General features: G+C 45.7%; 1 protein-coding gene across 1 annotated transcript in view; it reads left to right on the forward strand.

Annotated features, from left to right (window-relative positions):
- Positions 1-18,527, forward strand: part of LOC139539699 (lysophosphatidic acid receptor 1) — a 118,954-nt gene that overhangs the window by 30,888 nt on the left and 69,539 nt on the right. Inside the window, exon 2 of the mRNA XM_071342886.1 lies at positions 11,730-12,489. Coding sequence (XP_071198987.1) covers positions 11,751-12,489 — 739 coding nt within the window. The 5' untranslated portion in view covers positions 11,730-11,750. The remainder of the gene's footprint in view (positions 1-11,729; positions 12,490-18,527) is intronic.

Below are 18,527 nucleotides of genomic sequence, written 5' to 3' on the forward strand. Positions count from 1 at the left end.
CAGGGATCACAGACACAGCCTGACTGGTGCAGAGATCACAGACACACAGCCTGACTGGTGCAGAGATCACAGACACACAGCCTGCCTGGTGCAGGGATCACAGACACATCCTGACTGGTGCAGGGATGACAGACACAGCCTGACTGGTGCAGGGATCACAGACACACTGCCTGACTGGTGCAGAGATCACAGACACACATCCTGACTGGTGCAGAGATCACAGACACACATCCTGACTGGTGCGGAGATCACAGACACAGCCTGACTGGTGCAGAGATCACAGACACAGCCTGACTGGTGCAGAGATCACAGATACAAAGCCTGACTGGTGCAGGGATCACAGACACATCCTGACTGGTGCAGGGATCACAGACACAGCCTGACTGGTGTGGAGATCACAGACACACATTCTGACTGGTGCAGAGATCACAGACACACAGCCTGACTGGTGCAGTGATCACAGACACAGCCTGACTGGTGCAGCGATCACAGACACACAGCCTGACTAGTTTAGGGACTTAAAATATCAGAAGAAGACGCCTGTTTCTGTTCTTGTATACTGGAACAGAGCTTGCCAAAGGGAATTTCCCTGTAAAAGGACACATGAGCTCCAACATGGTAAAGGACCCATGAGCACCAACAAGTAAGGCATATGTAACTTTTTCAACTATCTCCCATCCGAAAAATGTGGAATAAGCAAAGGCTTTGATTTCTGGTCAAATGGATGGAAAAGGGGTCTCAGAAAACATATAACAGAAACAGTCTTAAAAACTATTCGAAATATATTTAGTTTTGAAGACATTTTTCTGCCTTCTACATTTTTACATACATTTAAGTCATTTAGCAGACGCTCTTATCCAGAGCGACTTACAAGTTGGTGCATTCACCTTATAAGTGTATAAAACATTGCCTTGAAATTCCCTCACGAAAAACCTGCTTTATATTTAAAGCAGAAATCTGGAGGTCGTGGGCGACCCTATGCCACCCACCCTAAGCCACCTTTGGGCTGACCTTCTGGGCTAGGTGTGTCTTCGCATTAAATCCCTCCTACTCTAATTACCCTGCTGCCATTGCGCCGGATCTGGAGAGGAAGTGAAAGTCACTTGCAAGCTAAAGTTACAGCCGCCAGAAACAAACAGAGCATACGAAGCCAACAAGCTAACTTATTTGCAGATAAACAGAAACAAGCATCATTCTTTGGATCTGAATCAACTCGATCCCAAAAGAGAAAAATAAGCACGAAAAAGACTGACCAATAAACAATGGAATAAATTTTGAAATATGGAGAATGACACAGTTGTCATGGACTGGTAGGCAAGTGTTGGGTTGGGTTTTTAGCCTGCTAGCTTTGTTAGCTAATACCTTTAGTATGTTCAATGCTCAAGCTAGCTAACACGGCTACTTAGCTAGCTAACATCTTCTGTAATATTACTTTTTTGTACTCAAAGGAATCTAATGATAGCATCATGTAGCTACTCTCCATAAACCCCACAAGATGCTCAATGCGTTTATTTCCACTAGCTAACGTTAGCTAGCTATAGCTAGATATGAAATTTGTTGACATGATATTGTGTCTGGTTTGTAGATGATAATGCTAGCTTGGTGGTCGACAAACTTTCGGCCTAGGAACATCAGTGCGAAGGGCTTGGTAGGAAACTTTTGTTCGAACAGAATGGCAGACATTACGCTTGTTTCAAGTGTTTTCCCTTTTCCTGATGAAACTTCAGAAATTAAAATACAATTACACTGAGCTATAAATCAATAGACTGTGTTTCCTCTGAGCGGCTATTCATTGATTCTGATCAAACTGCTATCCTCCACATTTTTCATAGAGTTGTACGGTTTGTTATACTTTGAAATCAATGGTTTTTGTTTGGCAAACATTTAGAGTTAGCCTCAGCGCAATTCAATTTCTGTGGAATTGGCCAATGACAAATTTCCAATAATGTGGACAATAAAGTTTTTCTAATACTAATTTTAATTCTAAACTGTAAAGGCTGCAGTTTTTTTTGTGAGTAATGTCAATTTGCAGAAACATCATGGCTGTACTAGCAGTTAACCTTGTCTGAGCAAGAACATCACATACCTGTAGAGCAGGAGTCTCTCCTGTTTCTGTAGCAGTTAGCCTTGTCTGAGCCAGAACGTCACATCCCTGTAGAGCAGGAGTCTCTCTCCTGTTTCTGTAGCAGTTAACCTTGTCTGAGCCAGAACGTCACATACCTGTAGAGCAGGAGTCTCTCTCCTGTTTCTGTAGCAGTTAGCCTTGTCTGAGCCAGAACGTCACATACCTGTAGAGCAGGAGTCTCTCTCCTGTTTCTGTAGCAGTTAACCTTGTCTGAGCCAGAACGGCCCATAGAGCAGGAGTCTCTCTTCTGTTTCTGTAGCAGTTAACCTTGTCTGAGCCAGAACGTCACATCCCTGTAGAGCAGAAGTCTCTCTCCTGTTTCTGTAGCAGTTAACCTTGTCTGAGCCAGAACGTCACATAGAGCAGGAGTCTATCTCATGTTTCTGTAACAGTTAGCCTTGTCTGAGCCAGAATGTCACATAGAGCAGGAGTCTATCTCATGTTTCTCTAGCGTGAGGCAGCTTGATGTACAATACACCCCTTGGACAGGACGCTTGTCTATCGCAGGGCCTTACCCCCAATCCATCTCGGTAATGATGAGTGTCAAGCTGTACTGCACTCATATATAAGTGAAGCAGAGTAGATGCAGGTACTATACTGTTACAAGTTGAATGCTTTAATTTATTATATTTATCAAATTGCAGATAGCGTACGCTCTCTGAACTACTTGATGTTAACACATTAAAATATCCAGTTTAAATTAACTAGACATTTTGTCACTAATGAATAATGAAAATAAAAACACTATACCATGGTTGAATAAACAAACATCAATACAACACTGATGCCCTATCTATGACAAGACAGACATGCTAACCATTAGCTCCTCCATTGACTAGCTCCTAACAGACTGAAGACAGACATGCTAACCATTAGCTCCTCAATTGACTAGCCCCTAACAGACTGAAGACAGACATGCTAACCAGTAGCTCCTCCATGGACTAGCCCCTAACAGACTGAAGACAGACATGCTAACCAGTAGCTCCTCCATGGACTAGCTCCTAACAGACTGAAGACAGACATGCTAACCAGTAGCTCCTCCATGGACTAGCCCCTAACAGACTGAAGACAGACATGCTAACCAGTAGCTCCTCCATGGACTAGCCCCTAACAGACTGAAGACAGACATGCTAACCATTAGCTCCTCCATTGACTAGCCCCTAACAGACTGAAGACAGACATGCTAACCAGTAGCTCCTCCATGGACTAGCTCCTAACAGACTGAAGACAGACATGCTAACCATTAGCTCCTCCATTGACTAGCTCCTAACAGACTGAAGACAGACATGCTAACCATTAGTTTTCCATTGACTAGCTCCTAACAGACTGAAGACAGACATGCTAACCATTAGCTCCTCCATTGACTAGCTCCTAACAGACTGAAGACAGACATGCTAACCATTAGCTCCTCCATTGACTAGCCCCTAACAGACTGAAGACAGACATGCTAACCATTAGCTCCTCCATTGACTAGCCCCTAACAGACTGAAGACAGACACGCTAACCATTAGCTCCTCCATTGACTAGCTCCTAACAGACTGAAGACAGACATGCTAACCATTAGCTCCTCCATTGACTAGCTCCTATCAGACTGAAGACAGACATGCTAACCATTAGCTCCTCCATTGACTAGCTCCTATCAGACTGAGGACAGACATGCTAACCATTAGCTCTTACATAGCTCCTGCATGGACTAGCTCCACAGGCAAGCTGCCTCAAACAGCTCATTTAGGACATCAAAGGATCAATAAAATAATGATATTCAGATGAAGTGTTTAGTTGAGTTATCTTTATATTGAAAACTGCTATCCTGCTCAATTAATTTTATTGTAACTTTAGTCTGTCTTCCTGCTGGGTGGATGGAGGTGCTGTTCCCGGCAACAACCTATTCCCTGTGACATAGTCTAAAGTTATGCACTATATATTGAGTAGGGAGCCATGTGATCAAGACTAAGGAGATGATTGTGGACTACATGAAAAAGAGGACCAAGCGCACCCCCATTCTCATTGACAGGGCTGCAGTGGAGCCGGTTGAGAGCTTCAATTTCCTTGGTGTCCACATCACCAACAAACTAACATGGTCCAAGCACATCAAGACAGTCGTGAAGAGGGCACAACAAAACCTATTCCCCCTCAGGAGACTGAAAAGATTTGGCATAGGTCCTCAGATCCTCAAAAGGTTCTACAGCTGCACCATCGAGAGCATCTTGACTGGTTGCATCACTGCCTGGTATGGCACCTGCTAGGCCTCCTGACTACAAGGCACTACAGAGGGTAGTGCGAACGGACCGGTACATCACTGGGGCCAAGCTGGTAGCCTAGTGGTTAGCACATAGTAGTAACCGAAAGGTTGCAAGATTGAATCCCCGAGCTGAGAAGGTAAAAATCTGTCGTTCTGCCCCTGAACAAGGAGTTAACCCACTGTTCCTAGGCCGTCATTGAAAATAAGAATTTGTTCTTAAGTGACTTGCCTAGTTAAACAAAGGTAAAAAAAAAAATCCCTGCCATCCAGGATCTCTATACCAGGCGGTGTCAGAGGAAGGCCCTAAAATTGTCAAAGACTCCAGCCACCCTAGTCAGACTGTTCTCTCTGCTACCGCACGGCAAGCGGTACCGGGGCACCAAGTCTAGGTCCAAGAGGCTTCTAAACAGCTTCTACCCCCCCATGAACACCTAATCAAATGGCTACACAGACTATTTTTATTCCCCCCCCCCTGCCCCTCTTTTACACCGTTGCTACTCACTGTTGTTGTCATCTATGCATAGTCACTTTAATAACTCTACCCACATGTACATATTACCTCAACTCACCGGTGCCCCCGCACATTGACTCTGTACTGGTACCCCCTGTATATAGCCTCCACATTGACTCTGTACCCGTACCCCCATGTATATAGACTCCACATTGACTCTGTACCGGTACCCCCTGTATATAGCCTCCACATTGTCTCTGTACCGTTACACCCTGTATATAGCCTCCACATTGACTCTGTACCGTAATACCCTGTATATAGCCTCCACATTGACTCTGTACCGGTACCCCCCTGTATATAGCCTCCACATTGACTCTGTACCGGTACCCCCTGTATATAGCCTCCACATTGTCTCTGTACCGTTACACCCTGTATATAGCCTCCACATTGACTCTGTACCGTAATACCCTGTATATAGCCTCCACATTGACTCTGTACCGGTACCCCCCTGTATATAGCCTCCACATTGACTCTGTACCTGTACCCCCTGTATATAGCCACCACACTGACTCTGTACCGGTACCCCCTGTATATAGTCTCCACATTGACTCTGTACCGTAATACCCTGTATATAGCCTCCACATAGATTCTGTACCGGTACCCCCATGTATGTAGCCTCCACATTGACTCTGTACCGGTACCCCCTGTATATAGCCTCCACATTGACTCTGTACCGTTACACCCTGTATATAGCCTCCACATTGACTCTGTACCAGTACACCCTGTATATAGTCTCCACATTGACTCTGTACCGTAATACCCTGTATATAGCCTCCACATTGACTCTGTACCGGTACCCCCTGTATATAGTCTCCACATTGACTCTGTACCGTAATACCCTGTATATAGCCTCCACATAGATTCTGTACCGGTACCCCCATGTATGTAGCCTCCACATTGACTCTGTACCGGTACCCCCTGTATATAGCCTCCACATTGACTCTGTACCGTTACACCCTGTATATAGCCTCCACATTGACTCTGTACCAGTACACCCTGTATATAGTCTCCACATTGACTCTGTACCGTAATACCCTGTATATAGCCTCCACATTGACTCTGTACCGGTACCCCCCTGTATATAGCCTCCACATTGACTCTGTACCTGTACCCCCTGTATATAGCCACCACACTGACTCTGTACCGGTACCCCCTGTATATAGCCTCCACATTGACTCTGTACCGTAACACCCTGTATATAGCCTCCACATTGACTCTGTACCGTAATACCCTGTATATAGCCTCCACATTGACTCTGTACCGTAATACCCTGTATATAGCCTCCACATTGACTCTGTACCGGTACCCCCTGTATATAGCCTCCACATTGACTCTGTACCCGTACCCCCTGTATATAGCCTCCACATTGACTCTGTACCGGTACACCCTGTATATAGCCTCCACATTGACTCTGTACCAGTACCCCCTGTATATAGCCTCCACATTGACTCTGTACCGGTACCCCCTGTATATAGCCTCCACATTGACTCTGTACCGGTACCCCCTGTATATAGCCTCCACATTGACTCTGTACCGGTACCCCCTGTATATAGCCTCCACATTGACTCTGTACCCGTACCCCCATGTATATAGTCTCGTACTGTTATTTTACCACTGCTCTGTAATTATTGTTACTTTAATTTCATATTCTCATCCGTATTTTTTTGGGAACTGCATTGTTGGTTAAGGGCTCGTAAGTAAGCATTTCACTGTAAGGTCTACACCTGTTGTATTCAGCATTTCACTGTAAGGTCTACACCTGTTGTATTCAGCATTTCTCTGTAAGGTCTACACCTGTTGTATTCAGCATTTCTCTGTAAGGTCTACTAAACCTGCTGTATTCAGCGCATGTGACTAATACAATTTGAATTAATTTGTTTGTGCCCTGGTCTAAAGTTATATATTGAGTAGGGAGGTTGCTGTTTGACCCACAGAGGTTGCTGTTTGACCCACAGAGGTTGCTGTTTAGACCCAGAGGTTGCTGTTTAAACCCAGAGGTTGCTGTTTAGACCCAGAGGTTGCTGTTTAGACTCACAGAGGTTGCTGTTTAGACCCACAGAGGTTGCTGTTTAGACCCAGAGGTTGCTGTTTAGACTCACAGAGGTTGCTGTTTAGACCCACAGAGGTTGCTGTTTAGACCCAGAGGTTGCTGTTTAGGCCCAGAGGTTGCTGTTTGACCCACAGAGGTTGCTGTTTAGACTCACAGAGGTTGCTGTTTAGACCCAGAGGTTGCTGTTTAGACTCACAGAGGTTGCTGTTTAGACCCACAGAGGTTGCTGTTTAGACCCAGAGGTTGCTGTTTAGACCCACAGAGGTTGCTGTTTAGACTCTCAGAGGTTGCTGTTTAGACCCAGAGGTTGCTGTTTAGACCCACAGAGGTTGCTGTTTGACCCACAGAGGTTGCTGTTTGACCCACAGAGGTTGCTGTTTAGACCCAGAGGTTGCTGTTTAGACCCACAGAGGTTGCTGTTTGACCCACAGAGGTTGCTGTTTAGACCCACAGAGGTTGCTGTTTAGACCCATAGGTTGCTGTTTAGACCCAGAGGTTGCTGTTTGACCCACAGAGGTTGCTGTTTAGACCCACAGAGGTTGCTGTTTAGACCCAGAGGTTGCTGTATGACCCACAGAGGTTGCTGTTTAGACCCACAGAGGTTGCTGTTTAGACCCCGAGGTTGCTGTTTAGACCCACAGAGGTTGCTGTTTGACCCATAGAGGTTGATGTTTAGACCCAGAGGTTGCTGTTTAGACCCACAGAGGTTGCTGTTTAGACCCACAGAGGTTGATGTTTAGACCCACAGAGGTTGATGTTTAGACCCAGAGGTTGCTGTTTAGACCCACAGAGGTTGCTGTTTGACCCACAGAGGTTGCTGTTTGACCCACAGAGGTTGATGTTTAGACCCAGAGGTTGCTGTTTAGACCCACAGAGGTTGCTGTTTGACCCATAGAGGTTGATGTTTAGACCCAGAGGTTGCTGTTTAGACCCACAGAGGTTGCTGTTTGACCCACAGAGGTTGCTGTTTGACCCACAGAGGTTGATGTTTAGACCCAGAGGTTGCTGTTTAGACCCAGAGGTTGCTGTTTAGACCCAGAGGTTGCTGTTTAGACCCACAGAGGTTGCTGTTTGACCCATAGAGGTTGATGTTTAGACCCAGAGGTTGCTGTTTAGACCCACAGAGGTTGCTGTTTGACCCACAGAGGTTGCTGTTTGACCCACAGAGGTTGCTGTTTAGACCCAGAGGTTGCTGTTTAGACCCAGAGGTTGCTGTATGACCCACAGAGGTTGCTGTTTAGACCCACAGAGGTTGCTGTTTAGACCCAGAGGTTGATGTTTAGACCCAGAGGTTGCTGTTTAGACTCACAGAGGTTGCTGTTTGACCCACAGAGGTTGCTGTTTAGACTCAGAGAGGTTGCTGTTTAGACCCAGAGGTTGCTGTTTGACCCACAGAGGTTGCTGTTTAGACCCACAGAGGTTGCTGTTTAGACTCAGAGGTTGCTGTTTAGACCCACAGAGGTTGCTGTTTAGACCCACAGAGGTTGCTGTTTAGACCCACAGAGGTTGCTGTTTAGACCCAGAGGTTGCTGTTTAGACCCAGAGGTTGCTGTTTGACCCACAGAGGTTGCTGTTTAAACCCACAGAGGTTGCTGTTTGTCCCACAGAGGTTGCTGTTTGACCCACAGAGGTTGCTGTTTGACCCACAGAGGTTGCTGTTTGACCCACAGAGGTTGCTGTTTGACCCACAGAGGTTGCTGTTTAGACCCACAGAGGTTGCTGTTTAGACCCACAGAGGTTGCTGTTTGACCCACAGAGGTTGCTGTTTAGACCCACAGAGGTTGCTGTTTAGACCCACAGAGGTTGCTGTTTAGACCCCGAGGTTGCTGTTTAGACCCAGAGGTTGCTGTTTAGACCCACAGAGGTTGCTGTTTAGACCCAGAGGTTGCTGTTTAGACCCCGAGGTTGCTGTTTAGAATCTCAGAGGTTGCTGTTTAGACCCAGAGGTTGCTGTTTAGACCCAGAGGTTGCTGTTTAGACCCAGAGGTTGCTGTTTAGACTCACAGAGGTTGCGTAAGGCGTTGTTTTCATGAAAGCAGAACAGATGTCATGTTTTCAAGACCGTCAACAGTAGGTTACGCCAAGTCCCATTATATAGTTGCTACACGTACACATATTCCCTTTATAGTGCACTCCTTAGGGGATAGAGAGCCATTTCCACAGTTGTTCTATTTAGACATCCCCCACCCCATCCCATAAACGAGGACTTGGTATAATTATTGCTGTCACACTGCATGCTATAGAGACACTGTAAGGAATGGAATGTAGGCATATCTTTAGCATGAGAACCAACCGCACGCACGCACGCACGCACGCACGCACGCACGCACGCACGCACGCACTGACGCACGCGCACACACACACACACACACACACACACACACACACACACACACACACACACACACACACACACACACACACACACACACACACACACACACACACACACACACACACACAGCTCAGCCCAGCGGCCCTCTACTTCCTGCCAGGGTGTTAGCAAGAAGAGAAGAGAAACTTCCAATTCAACTCCAGAGCTGTGACTCACGTTGAACTGGGTCAGTCCCAGGACAGCACTGGACACACACTATGTTGTGGGGCCTGTGTGTGTGTCTGAGTGTGTGTACAATGTTTGTCATGTACTTGTACAATTGTGTGTGTGTGTTTATGGGTCAGTCAGTGTGTGTATATGTGTCAGTCTGTGTGTATATGTGTCAGTCTGTGTGTGTGTGTCAGTCAGTGTGTGTGTTTGTTTGGTATGTTTGGTTTGTTTGGGTGCTCTGAAGGCTGGTTTCCTCTGCTGGGTTTTTGAAGCAGGGAAACTCATATAAACAGCCCAGATGTTAAAGTCATGTTTTCAAGACTGCTGCGTGTTAATACAACCCAGTCAGATATCTGACTGTCACACAAGACTGGGTTGTACTAAAACACCGAAGTCTCTTTGCAGTGTTTTATTATTGTGACACACGTGCAAAATGTCTGTTTAATCAAACACCTCATGGTCCCAATCTCCTGTTTCAAATTTTTTTTTTTACTATTTTCAACATTGTAGAACAATAGTTAAGACATCAAAACTAGGAAATAACACATATGGAATCATGTAGTAACCAAAAAAGTGTTAAACAAATCAACATATATGTTATATTATATCAACCAGTTTCACCTGGAATGCTTTTTATGACAGTCTTGAAGGAGGTCCCACATATGCTGAGCTCTTGTTTGCTGCTTTTTCTTCACTCTGCGGTCCAACTCATCCCAAACCATCTCAATCTGGTTGAGGCGGGCGGGTGATTGTGGAGGCCAGGTCATCTGATGCAGCACCATCACTCTCCTTTGTCAAATAGCCCTTACACAGCCTGGAGGTGTGTTGGGTCATTGTCCTGTTGAAAAACAAATGATAGTCCCACTAAGCGCAAACCAGATGGGATGGTGTATTGCTGTAGAATACTTGGGTAGCCATGCTGGTCAAGTGTGCCTTGAATTCTAAATAAATCTCTGACAGTGTCACCAGCAAAGCACCCCCAAATCATCACACCTCCTCCTCCATGCTTCACGGTGGGAACCACACATGCAGAGATCATCCATTCACCTACTCTGTGTCTCACAAAGATATGGCGGTTAGAACCAAAAATCTAAAATTTGGACTCATCAGACCAAAGGACAGATTTCCAATTGTCTAATGTACATTGCTCGTGTTTCTTGGCCCAAGCAAGTCTCTTCTACTTATTGGTGTCCTTTAGTAGTGTTTTCTTTGCAGGAATTTGACCCTGAAGGCCTGATTCACGCTGTCTCCTCTGAACAGTTGATGTTGAGATGTCTCTGTTAGTTGAACTCTGTGAAGCATTTATTTAGGCTGCAATCTGAGGCTGGTAACTCTAATGAACTTGTCCTCTGCAGCAGAGGTAACTCTGGGTCTTCCTTTCCTGTGCCGGTCCTCATGAGAGCCAGTTTCATCCCAGCGCTTGATGGTTTTTGCGACTGCACTTGAAGAATCTGAGTTCTTGAAATTTTCCGGATTGACTGACCTTTATGTCTTAAAGTATTGATGGCCCGTTGTATTTTCTTTGCTTGTTTGAGCTGTTCTTGCCATAATATGGACTTGGTCTTTTACCAAATAGGGCTATCTTCTGTATACCACAACTAAATCAAATCAAATCAAATGTTAACTCTCTCATGGCTCAAAGTGGAGGAGAGATTGACTTCATCACTACTTGTTTTTGTAAGAAGTGTTGACAAGCTGAATGGATGAGCTGTCTGTTTAAACTAATAGCACACATCTCAGACACCCATGCATACCCCACAAGACATGCCACCAGAGGTCTCTTCATAGACCCCAAGTCCAGAACAGACTATGGGAGGTGCACAGTACTACATGGAACACTCTTCCACATCAGGTAACTGATGCAGCAGTAAAATCAGATTTAAAAAAACAGATAAAAATACACCTTACGGAACAGCGGGGACTGACACACACACACAGGCACATACACATGGATTTTGTATTGTAAATATGTGGTAGTAGTGTAGTGGCCCGAGGGAGTCACTCCCTCTAACCCCTGTCTCCTCTCCTCCAGACCCCCTAACAACCTACTGTGACTCTCTCTAACCCCTGTCTCCTCTCCTCCAGACCCCCTAACAACCTACTGTGACTCTCTCTAACCTACTGTCTCTCTCTAACCTACTGTGACTCTTTCTAACCTACTGTGACTCTCTCTAACCTACTGTGACTCTCCCTAACCTACTGTGACTCTCCCTAACCTACTGTGACTCCCTCTAACCCCTGTCTCCTCTCCTCCAGACCCCCTAGCCAGCCTTCAAGATGGAGGAGGAACAGTGCTTCTACAATGAGTCCATTGCCTTCTTCTACAACCGCAGTGGAAAGTACCTGGCTACAGAGTGGAATACCGTCAGTAAGCTGGTGATGGTGCTGGGTATCACAGTATGTATCTTCATCATGCTGGCTAACTTGCTGGTCATGGTGGCTATATACGTCAACCGCCGCTTCCACTTCCCTATTTACTACCTGATGGCCAACCTGGCCGCCGCGGACTTCTTTGCCGGCCTGGCGTACTTCTACCTGATGTTCAACACGGGCCCGAACACGCGGCGCCTCACGGTCTCTACGTGGTTGCTCCGACAGGGTCTCATCGACACGTCCCTCACGGCGTCCGTGTGTAACCTCCTCGCCATCGCCATCGAGCGCCACATCACCGTTTTCCGCATGCAGCTGCACACGCGCATGTCCAACCGGCGTGTGGTGGTGGTGATTGTAGTCATCTGGACCTTGTCTATCGTCATGGGAGCCATCCCGTCGGTGGGGTGGAACTGTATCTGTGACATCAGCACGTGTTCTAGCATGGCGCCGTTGTACTGTAACTCCTACCTGGTCTTCTGGGCCGTATTCAACCTGGTCACCTTCCTGGTCATGGTGGTGCTGTACGCTCACATCTTTATGTACGTGAGACAGAGGACCATGAGGATGAGCAGACACAGCTCTGGACCACGCAGGAACAGAGACACCATGATGAGCCTGCTGAAGACTGTCGTCATCGTATTGGGTAAGAACCTCGACTACCTTCACAACAGACACTATACGTTAGATTCTAGTACTGCGTAGGTTAGAGTTAGGACCAGGTAGGAACAGACACTATATGTTAGATACTGGTACTGGGTAGGTTAGAGTTAGGACCACGTAGGAACAGACACTATATGTTAGATACTGGTACTGGGTAGGTTAGAGTTAGGACCACGTAGGAACAGACACTATATGTTAGATACTGGTACTGGGTAGGTTAGAGTTAGGACCACGTAGGAACAGACACTATATGTTAGATACTGGTACTGGGTAGGTTAGAGTTAGGACCACGTAGGAACAGACACTATATGTTAGATACTGGTACTGGGTAGGTTAGAGTTAGGACCAGGTAGGAACAGACAGCATGATGAGTCTGCTGAAGACTGTATCAAAACGATCCATACCAGGGGATATCTTTAAATGACATGTTTGTGATATTCTACAGAATACAGACCATGTCCAATGTATATTTGGAGTTTTGTGGATTTGCACCATATCCTGACTTTCTGAATCCAGATGTCTTTTAGACAGATGTGAAATAGGGATTACTCAGAATATCACACATGGACATTTCTTATGGCTGGATGTGGACTCATTCAATATCCTGAGATATGTGACACCCTATTTTCTCTCTTCATGCTGACAAATACTGACTGAATACATCAGATATCTGTGTTTTCTCAGCACATTCAAGATATGAAGCTATATTGATTCCAGACACGTTTCTCTTGGCTGTGGTCCATATCCACATCTTGATTTGCTTTATGATATTCTGAAAATAAGGACGATTTCTGATGCATTTCTGAGATTTCAGCACATGCTCAATCATTTGACAAATATGAAATCCATATAATTCTTTCAGACACTATAACGTTTTGTATTCCCTCTGCGTGAAGGCTCGTCAAACCTGCTAGCTAAAAGCACTGTATCTGGTAGCTTAGCAACAACAAACATGCATTTTTCTGCTGTGGAGTTCCAACTGTCATTTTTTTTTTTTCTTTTGGCGCCACAAATAAGTGTGTAAAGGATCTGTGGTCGAAATGACAACTGGAGAAAAAAAGAAGTGAGAAGCTGTTCAGAAAATACTTGAAAGAAGTTAACGCTAGGAGGCAAGTGAAAAAGGGAGAAGGTACAGTGGTTGCTCCACTAAAAATGTTGCGATTCTGCTGCTGGACTTAGAGGTAATTTGTGGTTTAGTACGGTACCCTGCGTCACTACGTCATTGCTTCAGACCACCACAAGGGGGAGTTACAGCACTGATTATGCTTTTGGGTCCTACTGTGTCTCTAACTGACTATGAATGGGCGACATAAACCTAAATAGAAACGGATCATTGTGTATGACTTCAGTTGTAAGGATCCTCTTTCTGTGAATGACTGGACCAAAGCGCAGCGTGAGACGTGTTCATGATATTTTATTTACATTTACATTTAAGTCATTTAGCAGACGCTCTTATCCAGAGCGACTTACAAATTGGTGCATTCACCTTATGATATCCAGAGGAACAACCACTTTACAATAGTGCATCTAACTCTTTTAAGGGGGGGGGGGGTTAGAAGGATTACTTTATCCTATCCTAGGTATTCCTTAAAGAGGTGGGGTTGCAGGTGTCTCCGGAAGGTGGTGATTGACTCCGCTGACCTGGCGTCGTGAGGGAGTTTGTTCCACCATTGGGGTGCCAGAGCAGCGAACAGTTTGACTGGGCTGAGCGGGAACTGTACTTCCTCAGAGGTAGGGAGGCGAGCAGGCCAGAGGTGGATGAACGCAGTGCCCTTGTTTGGGTGTAGGGCCTGATCAGAGCCTGAAGGTACGGAGGTGCCGTTCCCCTCACAGCTCCGTAGGCAAGCACCATGGTCTTGTAGCGGATGCGAGCTTCAACTGGAAGCCAGTGGAGAGAGCGGAGGAGCGGGGTGACGTGAGAGAACTTGGGAAGGTTGAACACCAGACGGGCTGCGGCGTTCTGGATGAGTTGTAGGGGTTTAATGGCACAGGCAGGGAGCCCAGCCAACAGCGAGTTGCAGTAATCCAGACGGGAGATGACAAGTGCCTGGATTAGGACCTGCGCCGCTTCCTGTGTGAGGCAGGGTCGTACTCTGCGAATGTTGTAGAGCATGAACCTACAGGAACGGGTCACCGCCTTGATGTTAGTTGAGAACGACAGGGTGTTGTCCAGGATCACGCCAAGGTTCTTAGCACTCTGGGAGGAGGACACAATGGAGTTGTCAACCGTGATGGCGAGATCATGGAACGGGCAGTCCTTTAGAGTGGTAGAAAGTGGCTTTAGCAGCAGAGACAGAAGAGGAGAATGTAGAGAGGAGGGAGTGAAAGGATGCCAGGTCCGCAGGGAGGCGAGTTTTCCTCCATTTCCGCTCGGCTGCCCGGAGCCCGGTTCTGTGAGCTCGCAATGAGTCGTTGAGCCACGGAGAAGGAGGGGAGGACCGAGCCGGCCTGGAGGATAGGGGACATAGAGAGTCAAAGGATGCAGAAAGGGAGGAGAGGAGGGTTGAGGAGGCAGAATCAGGAGATAGGTTGGAGAAGGTTTGAGCAGAGGGAAGAGATGATGGATGGAAGAGGAGCGAGTAGTGGGGGAGAGAGAGCGATGGTTGGGACGGCGCGATACCATCCGAGTGGGGGCAGTGTGGGAAGTGTTGGATGAGAGCGAGAGGGAAAAGGATACAAGGTAGTGGTCGGAGACTTGGAGGGGAGTTGCAATGAGATTAGTGGAAGAACAGCATCTAGTAAAGATGAGGTCAAGCGTATTGCCTGCCTTGTGAGTAGGGGGGGAAGGTGAGAGGGTGAGGTCAAAAGAGGAGAGGAGTGGAAAGAAGGAGGCAGAGAGGAATTAAATTCAGAACACTAGAACAAAAAAATAACAAAGAGGAAAACGAACAGCTCTGTAAGGAAACTAACAATACAGAAAACAACACTGCATTACAGTGTAAGTTGGGTTGTAACAGATGCTGGTTCAATACCGGCCTTGACTGGGAGACCCATGAGATGACTGTAGTTTTTAGTTATCTCCTTCTATAAACAGAAATAAATCTTTCTAAATAACAAACTGTCTTTCTTTACAAATTAGTAGCAATGTCTCACCCCATGTTCAAGAATGGCCTTTTTCTCGCTCATTTTACGTTATTTGAAGACAAAATCATCTCCAAAACTTTATTTTTTTTAACAAAGAGATTATTATTATTATTATTAATTTAGAATGATATGAAAGCCCCTTGGATATTCTCACAGATATATTATTAACCCTGTTATTAGCAGGACAATATATATTGGTCATATTGGTCATGGCTCCCGAGTGGCGCACAATGGGATTGCCTTTCAGTTCTCCAGCTGTATCCACTGAAAGCGTTCCAGGTTCAAGGCACGAGGGCAGGGGGCACGGGATGGGCCGCAGAGAAGACAGACCTAGCCCATGGGGAAGGGCGGAGGGGGGAGGGGGTGGACCCTCCCCGCCCCACTGGCAACACTTTAAGGGGCATTGCACTAATAATGGGAAACGTTCCTGCTGTTCTTAGTGGCAACCTAAAACAATGTAACTAATAATGGCATGAAAATTGCCCCTTAGATATGAATTCGGAGGGCAGCTATTATTAAATATTAAAGCATTAGACCTCTCACTCAAGGCGTCACTCAAAAGTTATTCTTTAAAACCTCTCTAGGGTATGTGGGACAGTAGTGTCTCACCTCATCAACAGCCAGTGAAAGTGCAGGGCGCCAAATTCAAAACAACAGAAATCCCATAATTAAAATTCCTCAAACATACAAGTATTTTACACCATTTTAAAGATACACTTGTTGTAAATCCAGCCACAGTGTCCGATTTCAAAAAGGCTTGGTTTCTATTTATATCCAGTTCATATTTATATCAAAAAATCTGAGTTTACATTGGCGCGTTATGTTCAGTAGTTCCAAAACATCCGGTGATTTTGCAGAGAGCCACATCAATTTACAGAAATACTCATAATAAACATTGCTAAAAGATACAACTGTTATGCATGGAATTTTAGATCCACTTCTCCTTAATGCAACCGCTGTGTCAGATTAAAAAAAAAACTTTACGGAAAAAGCACACCATGCAATAATCTGAGTACGGCGCTCAGAGACCAATACAACCCAAAGAGAAATCTGCCTTGTTGTGTAGTCAGATGTCAGAGTAGCATTATAAATATTCACTTACCTTTAATGATCTTCATCAGAATGCACTCCCAGGAATCCCAGTTCCACAATAAATGTTTGTTTTGTTCGATGAAGTTTATGTCCAAATAACTCCTTTTTGTTAGCGCGTTTAGCCCAGTAATCAAAAATCATGACGCGCGATCACTCGGTGCAGACGAAAAGTCAAAAGGTTCCGTTACAGTCCGTAGAAACATGTCAAACGATGTATAGAATCAATCTTTAGGATGTTTTTAACATAAATCTTCAAAAATGTTCCAACCGGATAATTCCTTTGTCTTCAGAAATGCAATGGAACGCAAGCTAACTCTCTCACATGAGATGGTCGCATGGTCAGCTCGTGGCAATCCCCTCTCATTCGCCCCAACTTCCCAGTAGAAGCCTCAAACAAGGTTCTAAAGACTGTTGACATCTAGTGGAAGCCTTAGGAAGTCCAACATGACCCCATTTCTACTGTATCTTGAATAAGCAAAGAGTTGAAAACATACAAAACTCAGATTTCCCACTTCCTGGTTGGATTTTGTCTTAGGTTTTTGCCTGCCATATGAGTTCTGTTATACTCACAGACATCATTCAAACAGTTTTAGAAACTTCAGAGTGTTTTCTATCCAAATATAATAATAATATGCATATATTAGCATCTGGGACAGAGTAGGAGGCAGTTCACTATGAGCACGCAATTCATCCAAAAGTGAAAATGCTGCCCCCTACATATCAAAGAAGTTTAACAAGCTTTCTGCCAATATCAGATGTCATGGGACATCTGTGTCATGGGACATTCTATGTCATGGGACATTTTCTTGTTACTTACAAACTTATGCTAATCACATTAGCTTGCATTAGCTCAGCTGTCCCGCGGGGGACCCACTGATCCTGTAGAGGTTTAAAAGCCAGTCACCTTATTGGAGGTCGCTGCCAATTAACTGCCTGTACCTCAAACCAGCAAAGCCTCTCCAAAACAAACCAACTGAAAACAAAAGTACATTATTGCAGTGGCTTTAAATAATGAACATCTTGAATATTGTCACATGAATAAACTCACTGATGGTCAAACTCAACACATACCATTCAAAACAACTGACCACACGCCAAACATTTCTTCAAGACAGCACGGACACAAAATGGTTGCTCACCAAACCAATCCAGCAGAAACGACACTGTCCAGCTAAAATACACTAAGGACCTTCCAGATACAAAACTCTCACCTGATCATGAACAAGAAGTGTTTTTATACATTTCATACATGTCCTCCCCTAATAAGGGTGCCCAGGGAAATACTGACCAGAACTTTGGTTCCATATGATATGTCTGCCTTACTATTCTAGTGGAATACCTGTTGATGGTGGACATTTTATCAATTCTATTGTTAGCATGATATCAATCCCTCACCACCCTTCTCAATCCCTCACTACCCTTCTCAACCCCTCACCACCCTTCTCAACCCCTCACCACCCTTCTCAATCCCTCACCACCCTTCTCAATCCCTCACCACCCTTCTCAACCCCTCACCACCCTTCTCAACCCCTCACCACCCTTCTCAACCTCTCACCACCCTTCTCAACCCCTCACCACCCTCCTCAACCCCTCACCACCCTTCTCAACCCCTCACCACCCTTCTCAACCCCTCACCACCCTTCTCAACCCCTCACCACCCTTCTCAACCCCTCACCACCCTTCTCAACCCTTCACCACCCTTCTCAACCCCTCACCACCCTTCTAAACCTCTCACCACCCTTCTCATCCCCTCACCACCCTTCTCAACCTCTCACCACCCTTCTCAACCCCTCACCACCCTTCTCATCCCCTCACCACCCTTCTCATCCCCTCACCACCCTTCTC

The sequence above is a fragment of the Salvelinus alpinus genome, chromosome 1, assembly GCF_045679555.1.
Source record: "Salvelinus alpinus chromosome 1, SLU_Salpinus.1, whole genome shotgun sequence".
NCBI classification, from domain to species: Eukaryota; Metazoa; Chordata; class Actinopteri; order Salmoniformes; family Salmonidae; genus Salvelinus; species Salvelinus alpinus.